The 22,164-nt window shown below is 41.7% G+C and overlaps 1 protein-coding gene across 8 annotated transcripts in view; it reads right to left on the bottom strand.

Moving 5' to 3' along the window:
- Positions 1–22,164, bottom strand: part of JADE3 (jade family PHD finger 3) — a 138,039-nt gene that overhangs the window by 17,627 nt on the left and 98,248 nt on the right. For all 8 annotated transcript variants that reach the window (XR_009257346.1, XM_058714780.1, XM_058714779.1 and 5 more), the window contains 4 exons: positions 14,237–14,427; positions 11,018–11,229; positions 4,983–5,150; positions 1,998–2,114 (listed from right to left, as the gene is read on the bottom strand). Coding sequence is in view for 7 of the 8 variants with exons in the window: in XM_058714780.1 (XP_058570763.1) it covers positions 1,998–2,114; positions 4,983–5,150; positions 11,018–11,229; positions 14,237–14,427 (688 nt within the window). In the remaining variant the exon portion in view is untranslated. The remainder of the gene's footprint in view (positions 1–1,997; positions 2,115–4,982; positions 5,151–11,017; positions 11,230–14,236; positions 14,428–22,164) is intronic.

Below are 22,164 nucleotides of genomic sequence, written 5' to 3'. Positions count from 1 at the left end.
ACTGAACACTGACAACGGGCAGGCACACTCTCCTTTGTGCTAGGGGCAATCCATGGAAGAGTGATGTACAACCTTGGCCCCCGAGGGGCTCACATATGAGAAACAACCGGGAGAGAACTTAGGAAAACCTAAACAGGCAATGTATTATGGTAGTAGACCCCGTGGGAATAGTTTTCCCTCAAGTTTTTTTTCCTTTGTAACTGCTGTAGTTAAATAGTATCAGCAGGAAAAAGTTAAAAAAAGCAGGACAAAGTACCCAATTCTGTCAGGTGCAAAAATGAATTTAAAAAATTAAAAGGGCCTTTGGGGCCCATATTGTGTTCTTTTAAAAAAATTTTTTTTTAACGTTTATTCAGTTTTTTTTTTTTTTTTTTTTTGTTTTGTCTTTTTTTTTTTTTTATTTATTTTTTTTAATATATGAAATTTACTGTCAAATTGGTTTCCATACAACACCCAGTGCTCATCCCAAAAGGTGCCCTCCTCAATACCCATCACCCACCCTGCCCTCCCTCCCACCCCCCATCAACCCTCAGTTTGTTCTCAGTTTTTAACAGTCTCTTATGCTTTGGCTCTCTCCCACTCTAACCTCTTTTTTTTTTTTTTCCCTTCCCCTCCCCCATGGGTTTCTGTTACGTTTCTCAGGATCCACATAAGAGTGAAACCATATGGTATCTGTCTTTCTCTGTGTGGCTTATTTCACTTAGCATCACACTCTCCAGTTCCATCCACGTTGCTACAAAAGGCCATATTTCATTTTTTCTCATTGCCACGTAATATTCCATTGTGTATATAAACCACAATTTCTTTATCCATTCATCAGTTGATGGACATTTAGGCTCTTTCCATAATTTGGCTATTGTTGAGAGTGCTGCTATAAACATTGGGGTACAAGTGCCCCTATGCAATAGCACGTTTATTCAGTTTTTGAGAGAGAGAGAGAGAGAGAGAGCGCGAGCCAGCATGAGTGGGGGAGGGGAAAAGAGAGAGGGAGACACAGAATCCGAAGCAGGCTCCAGGCTCCGGGCCATCAGCACAGAGCCTGACGCAGGGCTCGAACTCACGAACTGTGAGATCGTGACCTGAGCTGAGGTCGGCCGCTCAACTGACTGAGCCACCCAGGCGCTCCCATATTGTGTTCTTTAAATACCATTTCCCAGTAAATGAACCAAGGCTATTCTGAGGAGTCGCTGATCCCGGGTCTGTAGCAAGAAATCTACAAGATGAGCCAGACAGCAAGAAACTTCATGAAATACCTAGAGCCACTGTCCCTAAGCTATAACATCGTATGGCCCCTTTTCTGTGAAGAAGCTTAGCAGGCAAATCTAACTCCAACCAATCTGTAGCTCCTATGCAGGAGGCCTGGGGAGTAGAAGGGTCAACCGTTCTGCCTTTCCTGGAGGTAACTGGCCTCTCCCAGTCTCATCGACCACCCAACTGCTGCTGTTGGGCACACCAGCTACTACTTCTACTTTATGCAGCTGAATTCCTGTATCTCAGACGTCTCAGAAAACTTTACTTGTACTACCGAAGGCAACACACGTGCCTGCGAGCAGGACTTTCGGGCCTATACACCAGGATTTATCTATTCAGATGCACCTTTCCCTTCTAAATTGAGTTGTACTTAGTTCAGCAGCAGAGTCATTGGTTAAATCATCCTGGAACCTGGGCCTGGTTGTTTTAGATCTATGGCTTGTTTCCACCCAGGATGGTATCATCTAGCTTCAAAGATCACCTAATTCATCAGATCCGACAGCAAAGGATGGAAGTTAACGGCCACTATGAATGAAAAGAATAAGCTGAAGGGTCCAGAGGCAATGTCTGGAAAGAAAAAAAAAAAAAACGCTCCAGAAATGGTCTGTACCATGGCAGAGCCCCCGTGAGGAGGAGTGAGTGGGGGGCCTCCCAAGTCAACTTTCAGTCAAGAGGCTGCTCTCACTGGGATGTTGAGTCTGGCCAGTTCAGTGGGACCCACCCCACCACTTCTCTCGGCGACTTACCTGAATGCAGGCCCCCGTCTTCACCTTGCACAGGCTGCAAACTAAGGCCCATCGACTGGGTGGAATGTGGGACACCTTGGTGATTGGTTCCATCCTCTCAGGACAAGCAATGCTGACCTATAAATAAAACGCCACCATAAGGCAGAGGCACCAAGGCATTCCAGAAGTACCTTTCACAAGCCACAAATGATGTTATGTGACGCTCAGGCCATCAAGACAATGAGGTGGGCCGCATCTCTTAAGGTTACTATGGAACCAAGAATAAATAAAACCTGTCTCTAGCCACTGCTCAGACCACTGATCATTTCCAGTAACGGACATGACTCATATAGAGGATGAGAGGGCAGGAGTGGAGGCTAGGCGTGGTTACCTTCATGAATCCAAGATACGTATCTGCACTTTACTTAGGAACCAAAGAAAGCCACTAAGGAGAGGAATTAAAATTCACAAAATCTAGCATCTCGTGTCTGTTAGAGATGGTGCCACATGCCTCGTTTTGTCATCTAATCAACTGAGGATGAAAAACAGGCAGTGACAAGCCTTTCAGTTCGGTTTATAAGGAATCCCGGAATTGTGGCAAAGTCGCAGCAATCTGTGTAACGGAGAGGTCGCAGCACGTACGTAGGAAGGATGAGGATGGTAACGTTTCCAAACCATATGGTCTTTCAAATCATGTGACCATCATCAGCTTGCTCTACTGTCTCAGCCAAAGCAGCTTCAAAGCGAAATCAGTCTTTGGGAGAGTGCCGAAAGGAAAGAATGCTTTACCAAAAGACGGAAAACATTTTTTTCCGTATGAAACAAGGGGTCAAACAACTTCTGCTAAAAAGCGTTCTCCCTCTCGCCTACAAACGTGTACGGGAGTTTCCAAGAGAGATACAACTTTAAAAAGTGAAGGACTCTGAATAAGGCCGGTTAAACTAGTACAAGTTCTACCCACACCCAGAAACTAACAGCAGAAAGATCACAGAGATCTTGAGCAGCCCAAAAGGTACTAAAAACAACCATAATAAACAACGTCAACAGGGAAGACAGCTTCCTTCCTTCCTTTTTCTTTCCCTTTCTTTCTTTTCTTCTCTTTCTATATTTTAGAGACAGCGAGAATGTGAGCAGGGGAGGGGGGCAGAGGGAAAGAGAGAATCCCACGGAGGCCATGCTCAGCGTGGAGCACAATGCAGGGCTTGATCCCACAACCCTGGGATCATGACCTGAGCTGAAATCAAGATTGGATGCTCAACCGACTGAGCCACCCAGGAGCCCCAGCTCCTTTTATTTTTAAAGGACTCTTCCCGAGTCATGTTCTAGACTCTTATGTGGTGAGAGCGCCTGCTCTATTAGTTGGGACATTTGCTGCTGAAGACCAGTCACTCTCAGGCCAGAAACCTGAGAGTTCATGTCAGTCTATGAGCTGGACATTCTTAGTAAGAAAAAGGAACCATTATCCAAATATTAAAAAAAAAATACTTATTCCTATATCCGTAAGAATACTGTAGTATTTATCGAGGACTTTCAGTTTAACTATGTGACTCTAAGCTCAATTGTTAGATAGTTAACTCCCCTGGAACTGTCATTAACAAGAATAAAGCCAGGGAAGTTTGTTTGTTTATTTTTTTATTTGATTTTTTGAAGTAATCTCTACACCCAACGTGGGCCTCGAACTTATAACCTGGAAATCAAGAGTCGCATTCTCTACTCACTGGGCCAGCCGGGTGCCAGGAAGTTTTAAGGGAGAATGAATTACTGATACAGTATCATCAGCTTTCCCATGAACTGGATTCTAAAGTCTCTCTTGTTTTGCAGTTAACAAATGTGCTGGCTTGGATAGGGGTTGGGGAAAGAGGATGTGCGTGGGATGTTTAAACGGGTTAAAAAAAAAAGAGCAGCCATAAGTAAGAAGAAGTAATGTTTGGAAGCCCTTTTTAATCAATTTAGTGAGCACACAGCCTCTTATGAAATATCAGCAACTGAAGGACCAGATTAAATAGTTAGGGGTGGAGTTCTGAACAAAGAGGCTCTTAGACAAATGTTGAGTCTAAGCTCTGAAAACAGCTTCAAAAATCAGGGGCGCCTGGGTGGCTCACTTGGTTGATTTCAGCTCAGGTCATGATCCCAGGGTCATGGGACCAAGCCCCGCACTGGGCTCCATGCTGACCATGGAGCTTGCTTAAGATTCTCTCCCTCTCTCTCTCTCTCTCCCCTCGATTCTACTCGTGCTCCCTCTCTTTAATAAAAAAAAAAAAAAAAACATTAAAAAAAGGCTTCAAAAATCAAAGGGCAACCATCATAGTGGGCAAAAGAGGTAATGCTCACTTCATCCAGAATAACCTAAAACTGGAAACAACGGAAGTGTCCATTAAAGGAGAATGGATAAATAAATCATGGTAGATCAATGCAACAGAATACTCCTCAGCAAGAAACAAATGAGTACTGATCCATACTACAACATGGAGTGCTAGGCAGACAGGAAAGAGTGCATACTGTATGATTCCATTTACATGAAATTCAAAAACAGATTAATCTATAGTGATAGTAATCAAAATGGTAATAGGGACCCAAATGGGGACTGGAAAGCAGGTATGAGGGATCCTTCTGGGGTGCTCTATGTCTACTTCTGAGGTGTTCCTTGTCTTGGTCTGGGTTGTGGTTACAGATATGTGTAAAAGTCATGAAATTGTACACTTAGTATTTGGTATTTTAAGTGTAAGGTGCACCTTAAAAAAATCTGCTCCTATCCTGGCTCTCTTCTCATACAAACTCATTCACTACCACTGGTGGCACCATCTATAAATTAATCAGTGTGGGCTTCCATGCTCACATGCATCCAAGAAGGGCGTGAGAGAGCTCAAGTGGAAGCATTATCACCTCAGGAGCAGGAGCAGGAGCAGGAGCAGGAATGAAGCATCTCCATGAAGCCTGAGTCGGTCTGAATGCCGTGGGAAACAGGTGCACCTGGAGCAAATGGGCTCAAGCCCGGATGAGTCTTACCTCTGGAATCCACAGGGCACAGCTGACATGAGCCCATTTAGTCCCTGTCCTGGTAGTCTTCATGGCCCCACCTCTCTTTGGACATAACAGACACTGTGGATGAATGCCAAGGACACAGGAACGACACAGCCAGCTGCCTTCTGGGACCTTGAGGATGCCGTAGCAGGCCTGCAGGCACGAGCAGGAGAGGGGAGAATGGTTAGCATCTTTTCAGCAGGGCTGATGTTTGCTCTGGTGCAGTCACAGAGTACTCTCTGCTTTTAGGAGAAAGGCAAATAAGGCCCCAAAAGCTCATATCCAGGATTTAGTAATTTTAAAACACTTAAAAAAAAAAAGGCACCTTCCAGCATCTAAGATCAGCATGTCTGTCTACGAGAACTGACTTTAAGGACAATAGAATAAGACTAGAAGGAAATACATACAAAAAGGCTGGCCCAACTGTTACTGAGTTTGGGGATTACATACTTCTTTTCTTTTCTGCCTCTGTTTTCTAAAGCTTCTTCAAAATTATGTATTATACTTAGTCATACACTAACGGAATAACTTCTACATGTCATGTACTGTTGTAATCAAGAAAAAAGTGTTGAAAAAGAAACAGAATGAAACTTTTGTGGAGCAAATGAGCTAATGCTTCAAGAGCCTAACAGAGCCTGGTGTATAAAAAGCACTCAGCAAATCACAGCATTTACTTGCTTGGGTTGAAGAAAAACGGACTTGTGAATGAATCCTGAATTGAAGAGAATATTAGACTAATCACAATACTCCATAGAGTTCTAGAAGCTGCTTCAAATCCTTCATGGAATGAATTTGGACAAATAAATGAACTACTGGTGGGGGAGGGGGGGTTAGTTTGGAAAACATTCTAGATTTCCTTTTTTACTACCTCCAATCTCGCCCGCCCATCCTTCCCCTCTTTACTGCTCTACTCTCACCACTAAAGACTAAACCTGGGGGGCCTCCTGGATCCCCATGTGGCCTGGCAAACTTTCCACCGCTGACTGATTCACCATGGCAACTTCAAAATCTGTACGTACCCCAGGAGGTTCACCCATAGCTCGGATTCAGGTTCCAACAGTTACTATCGTGTTACCCCTCAACTGGCTCCTTTTCCAAACTCTCTCTATCCATATCACCACCATGCTTCCCAGCTTCCAGATCCAAAATTCCTGTACTCATATTATCCACTTCCTTTCATCCACTGTCCCTGAGGCATACCAGTCCTCCCAGAGTGGCCCTTGGGCTCTGACCTTCCTCTCCATCCCCACCACAACTGCTCCATCCAAGTCCTTATCATGTTATGCCTGAATTGATTTATTCCTAAATTCTCTTCCACCCCCTTCACACCTTCAATCCTTCTTCTATTTGGCTGCCATATTCTTCTTACTAAAACAAAGATTTCATACCATTGCACAGCAACAAACCCTCTAGAAATTCCTTCTGTTCTCACCCCCAACCCTGATCTAAATTATGGGTTGGCAAACTACTACCTGAGGCCTGTTTTGTTAAGGCCAACAAGCTAAGAATGGTTTTCGTATTTTTAGAGCAATGTTGTTTGTTTTTGTTTTTTTTTTTAAATATGTCTGAGAACAAACTGAGGGTTGATGGGGGTGGGAGGGAGGGGAGGGTGGGTGATGGGTATTGAGGAGAGCACATTTTTTGGGATGAGCACTGGGTGTTGTATGGAAACCAATTTGACAATAAATTTCATATTATAAATAAATAAATAAATAAATAAATAAATAAATAAAATAATCTTAAAAAAAAAAAAAGAATATGTAAGAGAGACTGTATGCGGCCCTCAAAGTCTAAAATATTTACCATATGGCCCTTCAAAGAAAAAGTCTGCCGGCCCCTGATCTAAAGCCTGGTGCTCCTCACCTCACTTCTCAGGTCATAGAGCCTCTTGTGTCTTCTCCACTTCTTGACCCTTGCCCTCTACTCAACATGGTTTCCCTCACCAAGTACGTGGCGGCATCGTGTAGTCTTCCCGACTCTAGCTGTTATGTTTTATCTCCTCAGTGAGACTCTAAGGTCACTGGGGGGTAGGTCTTTTATCACCAGTTTATCTGGAATGCTTTCTATGCTGAGGTCGAATAGGTGGTTTGGTAGAACAAATTAATTTGGATCAATAACTGAGGCTGAATTCCAACCAGGCTGCTCTTCCAACAGTAGGGCATCATTTTATAAGGCTCCTAGCCGTCAGAGCTTTTCTTTCTCTGAGGTCCAGAATGTTTGCCAGGAAATGAAAGCAAGTTTCTTCCCTAAAAGAGAGCCTCTTACAGACCAGCAAAAGAAAAACCAGTGGTTCTAGGGATCCCCTTTATCTCCTGGTCCTTTTATTGGGCAGAAAATCATTTACTGAGCCCTTGTATATACTTATTCATGGCCATAGGATCATAAAAGCTTGTACTGCATAGCAGTGGCTCTCAAGTTTTTCCAGACTACAAAATGGTAAAGGGTGGATTCTCCTGAGAAAACTGCACATGTGCACAGACATATGTGTTACAGTTTCAGGGGGTTAATAAACTCAGTGCCAAATGTATATATGACAGATCTAAAAACTATGAGCATAAACTTCAGGCAAATTAATTTAGGCCTTGGTTTGAGTGTTCAATACCTGGGCTAAAAACCAAAAAATGGAACATACAAAGGGACTCGGAATGGTCCTGATTTTCACATTTTTAAAGTTAAAACCTCAAGTCTATTGATGTAACCCTCTCTTCTAAAGTACTGACACAAGTGTATTAAAGTGGCATAGGAACAAACATTTGACATAATATGGTGGCGGTAAAGAAAAAAAAATTATGTTTAAAAAATAGAGATGTCAACATGTCCCTGATTCTATTAAGGAGTAAACCAAATCTTCCAAATCATTTTAAGTCACTTTTCAGTCAACAGAGGGAGCTCTAACCTCAGTATCTCTTCAGAATTCAAGTGAATATACTCACTTTGGAAGAATCTCTTTTATATGAAACTTTGTGTGGCACCAGCATTCAACTTTTTTTTTTTACATTTTTATTTATTTTTGAGGGACAGAGAGAGACAGAGCACATGTGGGGAAGGAGCAGACAGAGAATGAGACGCAGAATCCGAAGCAGGCTCCAGGCTCTGAGCTGTCAGCACAGAGCCCGACACGGGGCTCGAATTCACAAACCGTGAGATCATGACCTGAGCCGAAGTCGGACGCTTAACCGACTGAGCCACCCAGGCGCCCCAACAACATTCAGCTTTAATACATACCAGCTTATATCCTGCAAGGCCTGGCCAGGTGTTATTGTCATCACTTTCTACGTGAGGAAAGGGCATCATTTATAGTCATTACTGGATATATTTTCAAAACAGATAAAATAATCTTTGAGGAGAATTATTAGGCTACATTCGTTTTTTAGTCAAAGAATCTGAAAATAATTCCTTAGTGTTTGTCCCTACTGTGAAGGATAAATACAGAAGATATACACAGATGACCTTTGTACTATTTTCCCTTCAAGCCTACTATAGATCCACAATCATTTATCTAAATGATTAGATTCAGGGTGAGAAACATCAGGAAATTCAAAACTGGTCAGATCTTAGGAAAGTATTAAGTACATACATGGTATATTACCTAACTCCCAATGGGACCAGGGGCAGTACCGTATTCTCAAATACATTAATATTTCTCTAGCAAACTATATGAGCATTTATGCAAAATGGGATAAACAGTATAAATAGCCTCATATTGGGTGAGTTCTAGTATTGCCCCAAGTCAGTTCTGGTGCTAAACTTAAGCAAAATCTAGCAGTTTTCAGAGCTTTAAAAATTTTTGGAACTACAGAGGAAGGACTGTGGACTGGTACTATCAGATACTTATGTTCATACTTAAACGATACTTCCTTTCTCACTAAAGGTGTGACATAAATGCCAGTAACTGGTAGAGTGAAGGTAAATTTTTGAAATGAACTCTTTTAAAGGAAACAAGCAAAATGAAGAAAAAGACCCAACTGGGTCACAGAATAATTGAGTACCTTCTAATGCAGAGGGTTAGGTTAGGTGGCCCAGGCAATTAAAGTCTTAAGCCCTGTTTTCCCTTGATCTCCTGTGTTATCTAATCTATCTACCTACCTTGTCTATCTTCCTCCCTTCCTTCCTTCCATCCTTCCTTCCCTCTTTCCTTCCTTCCTTCCTTCCTTCCTTCCTTCCTTCCTTCCTTCCTTCCTTCCTTCCTTCCTTCTTTCCTTCCTTCCTTTTTAAGTAATCTCTAATGCCCAACATGGAACTTGAACTCGTACTCGTAACCCCGAGATCAAGAGTCACATGCTCTACCAACTGAGCCGGCCGGGTGCCCCAGTGCATTACTTAATCTTTTTAGTCATTTTGTAGCCAGAGTGGTCTTTCTAAAATACAACTCATAGCCTTCAGGGGTGACAGGACAAAACCAAAGTTCCCTAGTTTGTCAGCAAGGGCCTGTCACTCGTGGCCCTTGTAATCCCTCTGTGCTGTCGCTCTCCATCCTCCCCTGCTTCACCCAACCACTCTCTGCAGCTCTGAACAGCTCAGAGTTGCCTCTGATACACTGTGCCCACTCCCACTACCCTGCCTGAATGTGTTCGCCTCTCTGCCTGAACACGCACTGCTGCTGTATGTGGCATTTAGATTCAGCTTGGATGCCACCTCTTGGAAGTTGTCCCTGATCTCCATCCCTCCCATGCACTTACACGGCAGCATGGAACTTCTGTCTACAAAAACACCTGGCGTATTGTGCTAACTGGGCAGTTTCCATGTAGCCTCTACACCAGACTCTGATAACCCTGGGAGCAAAGGCCATGTCTGCCTCTTCATCACTGACTGAGTCTTCAGCATGTGGCGTAAGTCCTGGCACATGGATGGTGCTGCATACCTATTCGCTAGATAAATTAATGAAATCAATGAGATACACAACAGGTTCAGAAGAGTGAAAAATCACTTAGGGTAGGGGCGTTCACGACAAGACTTAAACTAGATCTTGGAAGATACATAGATTTTTCATAGATGGAGGTAGGAGAAAGCATTTTAAGTTGGGGTGTGGCTGAAACATGGAGACAGGACGGTGTCAGGAATAGTCATCACTGCCCCCCTTAAGTAACCTTATTTTGCTGGAGGATAGGGATTATGGGAGGAAGAAAAGGAAAGAGCCAAAAAGAATGTTGATATCATCATCATCATCAATAATTAATTAAGAAGGCATTATGGTTGGGGCGCCTGGGTGGCGCAGTCGGTTAAGCGTCCGACTTCAGCCAGGTCACGATCCCGCGGTCCGTGAGTTCGAGCCCCGCGTCAGGCTCTGGGCTGATGGCTCGGAGCCTGGAGCCTGTTTCCGATTCTGTGTCTCCCTCTCTCTCTCTGCCCCTCCCCCGTTCATGCTCTGTCTCTCTCTGTCCCAAAAATAAATTAAAAAAAAAAAAACATTGGAAAAAAAGAAGGCATTATGGTAGAAAGGATGACAAATAACTGTCAACCAACTGGAAGAGCTTGGGTAAAGTCATTTCAGCTCTCCTGGTATTATCCGTAAAACTGAGGAGTGGGATAGTTTTTTGCAGTCCTAAAATTCTGTGATCTTTAGAAGTGTATTGGACTCAGCTTCCTGGGGGTTCTTTATCAGGAGGACTGGAGAGGGCTCTGGGTGCTAGCAAAAAGAGTCTGTACTTCCAGCTGTAGGAAGTGTAAACTCACCAAGGTTACTGACCATGCAGGGATTCCAAGGCAGAAGAGAGACTCCCGGGCAGCAGCAAGGAGACTCCCCAGGGGACGGTGAAAGTATCAAACGAGGCAATCTCAACAGCATGGGTATGAGGGGACACGAAAAAGATCTGGGTTTAGCCCCCTGGGGTAAAGTTAGTAAGTCAGTCACCTTGGGGATCACAAGTATTGTTTCTAAAGGAATTACTGAAGAACAGCCAGGCCAAATCTTTGTTTTCCCCCTTAAATGCAAACTGCTACCCAGATATGGGTGCTGGAGACCATCACTGAGTTTCAGAAAGGCTGACCGTGGGGAGGCGGTGGTCTCCACTCTCACTAACCTGATGTACACAGATGTTACACTTATCACAGAACACCATATCATTCCCTTCTTCACTGTCTGGAGACCGGCACACATCACAGATCACATCTTCATCATACTCTATGCCTAGCCCTTCCTCTGTCTCAATAGCATGGTTCATATTTTCATGGCAATGGCGTTCCAGGACTTCTACTGTCTTTTCCATAAGATTCTCATCAACTGGCCCACAACCTGCACAGAAATACAAACAATCAATCAACCCATCAGTCAGCTGTCATTCCCAAATCACCTACTGTGAGCCCGGTGCAAGGAGGGAGGGATTCTAAAAGATAAAACCATCTCTTCCCTGATCTAAAACAACCAGATTTCAAAGAATCTTTTACTAGAGCTATTCTAATATTTACCTATCATCACGTATTAGTGTTTGACACATGAAAGGAGAAATACATTTCACCACATTCCTTGTAAGATGTATTACTGACTCTTTCAGTTTTCTGTCTACATCCTAACCAGTCTCCTCCTAAATCTGTTTTCTCTTATTCCCACTGAGGGAGAAGTTCCTACTGAGCTTTGTAATTTTGAACACTTTAATTTACAGCATAATAAGATAATTAGGATCACATAACTATTTGGACATAAATAATAATTCATTCTTAGCAAATGAGTCCCATCTAATGATTATATGAAGAAATTTTCACATAAAAAGGTATTAAGTCATAAAAGAAAATTCTAGGTTCTGTAAATGTCATTGTACATATGAAACATTTTGTTTTTCAAGCCCGACTTTTAAAAATATCCAATAATATTTTCCAACGGCAAACTATATATGTAAAATAAACCTATTAGCATCCACAAAGGTCTAGCTGTAAATTCTGAAATTACCTTTTTTTGCCTCTTGATTCTTTTTCCTTCTATACTTTTAATTAAATAAAACCAACTTAATAAACCCAACTAAAAGATTCATATGGTGGATAGTGGCAACAACTAAACATACTTCTTTCTGGGGGGACTAATGATTTAGTGAGAGCACATATATATTTAACAGCTTGTAAACTCAGGAACAATTCTGACAATGATTCAAACAAATTTACCCAAGTGTTCTACTTCATTTGTAATATAAGCTATACTAAGAGACTCTGGAATTGCAAACAACCTTTTTAGTGTCGTAGCTACTTATGAAAGCAAAAACCACCTAGGTAGTATGTTTCATTTTTCCAGCCAAGACAAATCACACACTTTTTTTTTTCCTGGCGTGGAGGAGGATATTCCACTTGACCCCATATTGGTTACGTAAACTTTGACAAGTTATTTATCCTCTTCAGGGCTTAGTTTCCTTATCTATAAAATAAGGACAATAATATAAACTCACTGATTTCTTGTGAGGCTGAGATGAGGTAATGTTTGTACACTGCTTAGTATAGTGCCTGCTATGTAGTAAGCACTCAATTTTTAAAATTCCTTAATCTGAACCAAAAAATATGCTTAATTTAATGTTGGTTTTACAAGTTTATTTTAAGCTTTTATAAGCCTCACTACAATATCATTTACTCCAAAGAGTAAGACTTGAGATAAGGCAATCCTTTTTTAAAATTCTTCCAAGCCTAAATGCAATGTGGTGTCTTGGATGGGATCCTGGAACAGAAAAAGATCATTAGTGGAAGAACTGATGAAACCTCAATAAAGTCTAGAATTTAGATGATAGTAATGTACCTGTGTTGGTTCCTTAGCTTTGACAAATGTACTATGGGCAAGTGAGACATTGTTCACATTAGGGGAAACTGAAACTGCGCGAGGGGTACACGGCAACTGTATTACGTCTACAACTTTTCTGTAAATCTAAAACTATTCTAAAGTAAAAAAAGGCCATAAAAAATCATCCAAAGGGAATTAACTGCAAAATACCAAAGGGACCTCGTCATCAGGTGGTGTCATGCCGAAGGCAGGCCTGGAATGATCATAATGTATATAGATGTCATACGGTTCCTAAGCACAACCGCACGCTGAACCGTCAATCCACTCGATTAAGCTCTCTGACTTACCCCCTCTGTCAGTCTTTCATTCTCTTCCCTTTGTGGTTCTCACCCTAAACTGACACCCATTCTCTCCTTTTGGAAGGCAGAGCAAGAGAAGACATACAGTAAAAAGTTTCCAAAAGCAAGAAGTACTGGTTGCTGACAGAATAACTGCCACCACCATGCCAAACCGGATGTAATACGATGTTAAGTTTTTATTCACATGCATTCAGACGCCAACCTCAAAAGAAAGAAAAAAAGGGGAGGGAGGGAAGAAAAGGAGAACTGCTGATCCTTGTTGTGCTAACAATGGATAAACGTGATTCAAGCAAAAATGCAAACAAATGTATGCTTTACCGTATCTCCTACAGAGACTTAAATAAAACCACCCACAGAGTTCCAAAGGACCATATGGACCTAAACACCGCTCAGGCTGAAGACTGGTCAAAGAGCTGTGCGTAAGCACAAAGTGAGTTTCCTTTCAGCCTAGCATTTCCCAGCACTGCCGGCACGGTACGGTACGGCATACCATCACTTTACCACTATTATTACGTGTACTTCCAAGTTTTGTTTGTTTGTTTGTTTGCTTGCCTTTGCTTAATTGAATTTTATTTTTCGAGACCTGCATGACAACTTCAGAACTCGCTAAAGGTAGTGAGATAGCTGAGAACTGCTTAGGGGAAGTTCTGCCCTAGGCCTTTCGTTCTCCTTCCGGCAGGAAATGACAAGTCTGGCATCAAGGCTCACCGGACACACCGACCTGTCGGGTGCAGCGGTGCTGCCTAATGCTGAAGTTACAACTTCTGTCCACCCAGCAGAGACGGCAGAAGTGCTGCTGCCCCTGGCCCTGCCCACTGATCAGAGTGTTTTTCAGGGCTGAGCCAGGAACCAGCTTCAGAATCCTCAACCAGGAGTCCAATTAGCCATGATCACTCTCACAATCAGAACTGGAAAACAATCTTATAAAACCTACATGCCATCCCTGACCTGTGCTATTCACAATGAACAAGGAAAGAAAAGGTCAGATTTAAATGTTATTGCTCTATTTCAGTATATTTATGCATTTCAAGAAATGCCTCATTAAGGTAAGATCAAAGAGAAAAATAAATGAAAAGGCCAGAAAAGAAAAGAAGCCACAAGATGAAAGCAAGTTAAATGGTCCTGACAACTTAAAAAAAACCACGAGTCAAGTCAAGGAATAACTTAGTTGTAAGAAAAGAACTTACCCATTTCTGCGAGGTCTTCATTGAGTTCCTGGAGCCAGAAGATGTCCATGTCGTCTAGGTCATAGCGACACACAGATGCTGCCAACTCCATGATGTTGATGTAGCCAGGTTCTGTGCTTTCCGAGCTGGAGCAGCGGATATACTTCCGGGGCCGCATAAACAGAACATCCTTTACTTTCTGAGCCACAACCCTAGACAAGTGAAAGAAAGATACTGATAACAGTCGACAAATGACAGATTCTAGGGACTGACTGGGTGGGACCAACGGCACTCAGGCCATATGGTGGAGCTGAATGTTCTCCCTTGCCTCCATAGGGGGAGATCCCTTGCTCTGCCAACTGAGAGGTACGACAGATCCCTTTCTAGAAAGTAAATGGTTCTACAGATTCAGTTTTGTCATCTGCCGTGAACATTCTGACTGCTAATGAGATATTTCAGTTATACTTATCGCTCCTGCGTCTCTGTTATCATTCATTCTAATAATGTTGCATTGTGTGTTCTTGGTGCAATAGCTACCACGTTTGTTTAGAAGGGGGAACTGAGGAAGAGATGATACCTGCACAAAGGCACAGCAGATTCCATACCAAAGATAGATATATTTCAGCCAAAGTCATGATTTTCTGCCATGGAGGCAATACTGGATGGTGGTAAAGAGCACAGAGTATAGACTGGGGCGCCTGGGTGGCTCAGTTGGTTAAGCGTCCAACTCTTGATTTGGCTACTAGCACAGAGCCTGCTTGGGATTCTCTCACCCTTTCTCTCTGCCCCTTCCCAACTTAAAAAAAAAAAAAGTACAGGCTATAGACTCACAAGCCTGGTTTTTCTGCCATTTACATACATAGTCATCTTGGGGAACTACTTTCTTTTTTTAAAAATTTTTAAGTTTTATTTATTTTGAGAGGGAGAGGGAGAGGGAGAGGGAGAGGGAGAGAGAGAGAGAGAGAGAGAGAGAGAGAACGAACGGGGTTGGAGCAGAGAGAGAATCTTAAGCAGGCCCCACACAGTGCAGAACCCGTTGTGGGGCCTGGACTCAGCAACCCTGAGATTATGACCAGAGCCAAAATCAAGAGTTGGCCGCTTAACCGACTGAGCCACCCAGGCACCCTGGGAACTACTTAGTTTCTATAAGGTTTGTTTTTCTTAGCTAAAAAGTAAGGACAGTAGTCATAAATTATGATAAAATAGTATTAAACTTGCAGGGCTATTATGATATGTGAAATAAATATATAAAGTGCTTAGCATAGTATATAGTAAAAAAAAGATGTTTAATAATGTTATTGTTACTATATTTCTCGTTATTTTCACTATTTATGTAAATGAGGTGAACCCTAAAGACCATGGACTTACATAAACTTCAGGCATTTCCTAGCCATAAATGATAGTGACCATAAGTCTGGGCCAGGGTAACATGACAGGATGAAAGATTCCTGTTCCTCTATCAACTTCTCCAGCAAGCCTGAGCAAACCTGTATTTCCTCTCACCCCTCCTGACACTTAGGAGCCCAAGCCAAGGAAACCAAGCAAGGGAAGAAAGAGAAGTTTCTCACCAATGACGTATTCTACAATCAATGTTTTAGATACTGCATGAAGCATCAGAATACAAACAAGAGGAAATCTGGATTCTTATTCTCTCGCAATTTTAGTTTATTTTTATTTTTTTAAGTAGGCTCGATGCCCAGTGTGGGCTTGAACTCAAGATGCTGAGATTGCTGAGATCAAGACCTGAGCTGAGATCAATAGTCAGACACTTAACAGACTAAGCCACCTAGGCACTCTTCCCTGGCAATTAAAAAAATTTTTTTTAATTTTTATTTATTTTTGAGAGAAGGAGAGACAGAGTGCGAGTGGGGGAGGAACAGAGAGAGAGGGAGACACAGAATCCAAAGGAGACTCCAGGCTCCGAGCTGTCAGCACAGAGCCCAATGCGGGGCTTGAACTCACGAACCACGAGATCATGACCTGAGCTGAAGTCAGATGCTTAACCGACTGAGCCACCCAGGTGCCCCTAAAAAAATTTTTTTAATGTTTATTTATTGTTGGTGGGGGAGGGAGACAGGGAGGGAGGGAGAGAGAGAGAGAGAGAGGCAGGCAGGCAGGCAGAGAGAGACTGAGACACAGAATCTGAAGCAGGCTCCAGGCTGTCAGCACAGAGCCTGATGCAGGGCTTGAACCCATGAGCCGTGAGATCATGACCTGAGCTGAAGTCATTTAACTGACTGAGCCACCCAGGCACCCCATTCCCTGGAAATTTTAAAGAACACAGTGGACCCTCTAAAAAAGAGAGAAAGAAATATGTACATATATCATAAAATGAAAACTGTTTCTCTGGAAGGCTTGTGGAGCCAGTTTCTTTACTCAAGAGTCACTATATATGTAGAAGGATTCATAAACATAAACGTATTTGTATAAAGACATGTAAGCATACATAGGCATAGTCCACCTTGTAAATATACAATAAATATTTCTTCCTAAGCATTCTTCCACAAGGTTATGATTCCACATAATGTATGTTGAATAAAGTTAATAACTATATGCTTTTGCACATTTTAACTTTCCTACCATATGGAGTTTTTAAAGCCAAAGGCGACAAATATTTGAGGAAAAAAGCAGAACCCTAAAATATTTATTGAAGCTAAAAACTTGGGAACTGCTGACAGAGGCCTGCTTCCAACTGAAATGAACCCAACTGAAAAGGACAGGACATGCATATGAATTCTCCCAAGACAATGAGATTAAATATGCTATGCTTATTTGGTGCATGGCCTATGAGGTAATTATAGAATATCTAATTTTTTTCAAGATTCATCTTGTTCTAAAAGAAAGAATATTTTGCTAACTATTCATATTGATTGCCTCAAATTCTATGTGGAACAAGGTAGACTATAAATGTTCTTGACTTAAACTAACATGTTTATTAAGCTTCTGGAAGAAACCTCAGACTATGACTACACACACACACACACACACACTATATCTATATCTATAGATATATATATATGTATATATCTTATACATATATACATACACACACATACATATATATATATATATATATATATATATATATATATATATATATGTTTTTAAGTGTTTATTTTTATTTTTGAGAGACAGACTGCAAGGAGGGGAGGAGTAGAGAGAGAGGGAGACACAGAATCCAAAGCAGGCTCCAAGCTCCGAGCTGTCAGCACGGAGCCCGATGCGGGGCTTGAACCCATGAACCGTGAGATCATGACCTGAGCCGAAGTCAGACGCTCAACTGACTGAGCCACCCAGGCGCCCCACACATATATATATTTTAAAGTTTATTATAAGTAATCTCTACACCCAATGTGGGGCCTGAACTCATGAACATGAGATCAAGAGCTGCATGCTTCTTTGACTGAGCCAGCCAGGTGCTCTGAAGGCAAATATATTTTATTCGTTATTTATTTAAAGAAATTGGATGTTCTTTCGGCTCAGGTCATGACCTCACGGTTCGTGGGATCAAGCCCTGTGTCGAGTTCTGTGCTGACAGTGTGGAGCCTGCTTGGGATTCTTTCTCTCCCTCTCTCTCCCTGCCCCTCCCCCACTCACGCTCTCTCTCCCTCCCTCTCTCTGTCTCTCTCAATAAATAAATAAGTGAAACTTAAAAAAAAAGCCATCAGCCATAAAGGAAGAGATTAAAAAACGTGTTTATCACCAATATATAATAAACTCTTACAAATCAATTAGAAAAAGACAGACAAGTAGACAAGAAATTTGAATAGATACTTCAAAAATAAGGCTATCCACATGGCAAGAAAACTTCTTAACGGTTCTCAACCTCATTAGTTATCAGAGAAATGTAGATCGAAATCATAATTACTATTACCTACCAGAATGGCTAAACTTGGAAAGACCGACCAAAAACTGACATTACTTAAGTGTTTGTAAGGAAGCAGAGCAAACAGACCTCTCCTACACTGCCGGTGGGCGTGTGAATTAGTACAACCACTTTGGCAAACTACTCAGCAGCAGATATCCTAGCTGAACTTCATACCCTAGGACCTAGTAAACTCACTCTGAGGAATATACTTAACAAAAAAGTAGACATATGTATGTCAAAGGAAGAAAGATGTCTATATTAGCTGAAAACTGGAAGTGATACAAATACCTATCAAGATCAGAATGGATAAATAAAATGTGGAATATTGACAAAATGGACTATGACACAGAAGTGAAGCTTAATAAACTAGTACATGCAACAGCATGGATAAATCTCACAACTGTTATGATGAACAGAACAATCTAGCCTCAATATCAAGTTCAAAAACTGTCACCTATGGAGAGGGAGGTCAGTTACTGGGCATGAGCAGGAGGGCTTCTAGGGTGTTGGTCACATTCTATTTTTCGATCTGAGTGGCAGTTAAACAAGTGTACTTCATTCATGAAAGTTCACTGAGTTATACAGTTATGCTCTGGTCACTTCTCTATGTGTATATTATACTTCCATGCAAGATTTATAATGATAATGATGACAATGACGTTATGTCACTCATCTTTTCATATGTAACTTGAACTAAAGGTCTGAATCTAAGGACCGAATCTATGGCAGTGAACATACTATAGACTGAAACGGTAATACTAAAGGCAAGGAAATGCACGGGTAAAGGTGAAGTTAATTCAAATCTCACATGGAGAAATTTGTGTAGAGGGGAAGGTCTATGAGAATTAGTGAAAAATACTACTTTGGGATTTCTAAAATGCAGCTTTAACATCTTCAAGTACATACCACATGGCTGCAGCTGGGGAAAATTCCAGGATTATCCCTGGGTCATTTTCTTCTCTGGGCAATATATCCTAGGTATAGAGACATTCTTTGAATGTCACCAGAACAACTGATCAAATCAGCAAAAGCTCATAAGCCCAGAGGTATGAGCAATTTTGCCAGGATGATGTTAAGTAAGGGCAGTTTTTGATTTGGATGCTCAAATGTAAATGAATGTTGTAATAACTTCGTGGGTGACTGACCTTTGGTGAAAGGACCCACAGCTACACCTGCTTAGCTCCATAGAAAAAAGGCCTACCCACCGGCTCCTCAGGGTAGGCCAGGTTCACAGCATGTGAACACTGCTGTTTGACACTGAGGCAACAAAAGAAAGCTGCAACTACTCTAACCTGACCGACGGCCTCCCCTATATATTATGCACAGTGAATCCTTAGTGTGTCTTTGGTTGATCTAAATATTTGGCAGGTAGAGACTATGCTTCATTTCCTGGAGTGGATTAGGATCATTTGTGAACAGCACAGAAATTGCACAATACTTTATCATTATGGATTTTTTAAAGGCTTGAAATAAATGTCTTAAAAGCTACCTAAATAGGAGCCCCTTTATATTACTATCTCTAGTAGTTCCCCAAATTTCTCCTTGTTAATCTGGCCACTCTGGGTCGACTGCCTCTCTATCAAACTCCATGCCTCATCTATGAAACAAAGGACAATTATAACCTCTGTGACAGCTGGTATTTTCAAAATCTCACATGCTCTTTTACAATGTGACTTTGCTACTCCCCCATCAAGTGGTGAAGTCTATTTCTCCTCTTCTTCAATCAGGGAGGGCTTACGACTGTTTCCACCAACAGAATATGGCAGAAGTGATGCTATGAGAAGTGCAAGGCCGGGTCTTAAAAGGGAATACACCTTTCACCTTATTGGCCGGAACACGCGTAGGTGCCTGAGGCCTGTAAGAAGTCTGCCTGTGCTGAGACTGTTGTGCTGTGAGGAAACCAAAATGCATGGAGAAGCCATGTACGGTCTACGTCATCCCAGCCCAGGTGACAGACATGTTAGTGAATAAGCCTTCAGATGATTATAGCCCCCAGCTGCTGAGTCACCCCCAAATTTCAAGTCTTGCTGGATGAGGCCGTAGATATCACGGAGCAGAGACAAGCCATCTCCACTCTGCCCATCCGATTTCCTGACCCACAGAATCCATGAGTGTAACATAGCTGCTTGAAGCTGCTAAGTCTGGGGGCAACAGTAAGTGGGAAAGCCACCGGAGGGCTGCTTTAAACGTTAAGATGTGTGTATGAAGGCGCTGTCTACATTGTGCTTCTGACGGAGTCTCATAATTGAAAGCAAGAGTGGCAGACTGGTGCCGCATGAAACGGAACAGGAAAGGAAGTGTGGGGAGAGTGGGGCAAGGAGAACAGGGATGGTGAGAGAGGCAGGATGATGAAATGGAGCAGTGGAGCGGGAGGCAGGCTTGGGCTCCCATTTATCATCAGGGCCATTCTTCTTTTGACTCACTATATGGAATCTGAGTATCTTTTGAAAGTAGGGTCAAGAAGATCTCCTTTAATACTGAGTCTGGGGTATGAGGCAAAGAAGAATCAAAGACAGCTCCAAGAATTTTGGCTAGAAAGACTGAAAAGACACAGCACAAAGAATGGATCCGCCATCAGTTAAACACAGGAAACTACAGGTGGAGCTAGTTTGGGAAGAAGATCAATAGTTCAGTTTGGGACATTTGAAGTCTCAGATGCCTACTGGACATCCAAATGGAGATGATGAATTGGTGGTTATATATTTGAGCCTGGAATTTAGTGAAGAAAGTGCTGCTCTCCATAGTCCAGTTAGTTCAATGTTTACATTCCAAAAAGAAATAGGGGCCTGTCTGAATATCTATCCAAAATATCTAAAAGAGGAATATCTGAATATCCCTCTTTAAGTATCATTAGTGATTGATGATAAACTGTTAAGTGAAAAAAGCAAGTTCTAGAACATTCCCATTTTTATATATATATATATATATATATATATATATATATATATATACATACACACACACATACACACACACACACACACACACACACAAGCGTGTGTATAAGCATATATACAATGCAGTTGATGTTTTGTATTCTGATTCATTTTTGTTTTCACAATAAGTCAGTAATTCATCTATAATTAAAAGCATACACACACACACACACACACACACAGTAAATACATCAACCACTTGCGTGTCATAGAAATTATAATGCATGCTTCCTTTCAACCAAACATGAAGCACTGTTTTCCTTCCATTGTAACCTTGTGGCAACAGAAACTATTTAAATATACAAATGAAAACCTAAAACAAAAAAAATGATCTGAAGCTTGTTTATTGTTGACTAGCATAAAAAAATATCCATGGTCTACCTAAAAACATGTAATGAAGTTAACACCAACTTCATTTGTTGAACTTGCTTTCAGAAAGTTCCTTGTGGTAGTCAACAGACTTATCTCAACAGCTGTAACTTACAGTGCAAGCTGGCTCTGTGATTGTCTGCACCTCTCCCCTCAACTGCCACACACCCTACACTACGCTAAAGAAACAACTGCAGAAAGGACAGTGCAACAGAGGGAAAAATCTGGCTTGAAAACCAGAACAAAGATTCTGAAATATGCTTCACTTACTCTGCTGTATCACTTTCCCCTCCTTTTCAGTTATGACAGCCCCAAGGATCAGGTCAATTAACTTCTATATATCCAAAATTACTTAAGTCCATTAGGAAATAAAATTCTGAAGCATTCTGACAATCTTGTGGATTAGGTAATAAATAAAAAGCAAGTGTTTAGCTTATTAGTATTTAAGTTTCTCTAGCCGACTGATTAATCTGTCTGCAGGCAATTAGGCAAGTAACTGAAACACAAACATTAAAAATATTACTATTGTGACAGATTGAAGAGGGTCACATATCATCTGATATTCCTTCTGTCGAGAGGTAGGGTCTATTTCTCTCCCCTTCAGTTCGGGAGCTCTCTGTGACCTGCTCTAATAACATATGGTGGAAGTGGGGTGCCTGGCTGGTTCAGTCGGTGCAGAGCAAGCCTCCTGATCTCAGGGTCGTGAGTTCAAGCCCGCGTTGGGCATGGAGCCTACTTAAAATAAAAATCAGAATAAATTAAAAAAAAAAAACTAC

The sequence above is a fragment of the Neofelis nebulosa genome, chromosome X (genome assembly GCF_028018385.1).
Source record: "Neofelis nebulosa isolate mNeoNeb1 chromosome X, mNeoNeb1.pri, whole genome shotgun sequence".
Classification (NCBI taxonomy): Eukaryota; Metazoa; Chordata; class Mammalia; order Carnivora; family Felidae; genus Neofelis; species Neofelis nebulosa.
This window is presented reverse-complemented; position numbering and strand designations above follow the sequence as displayed.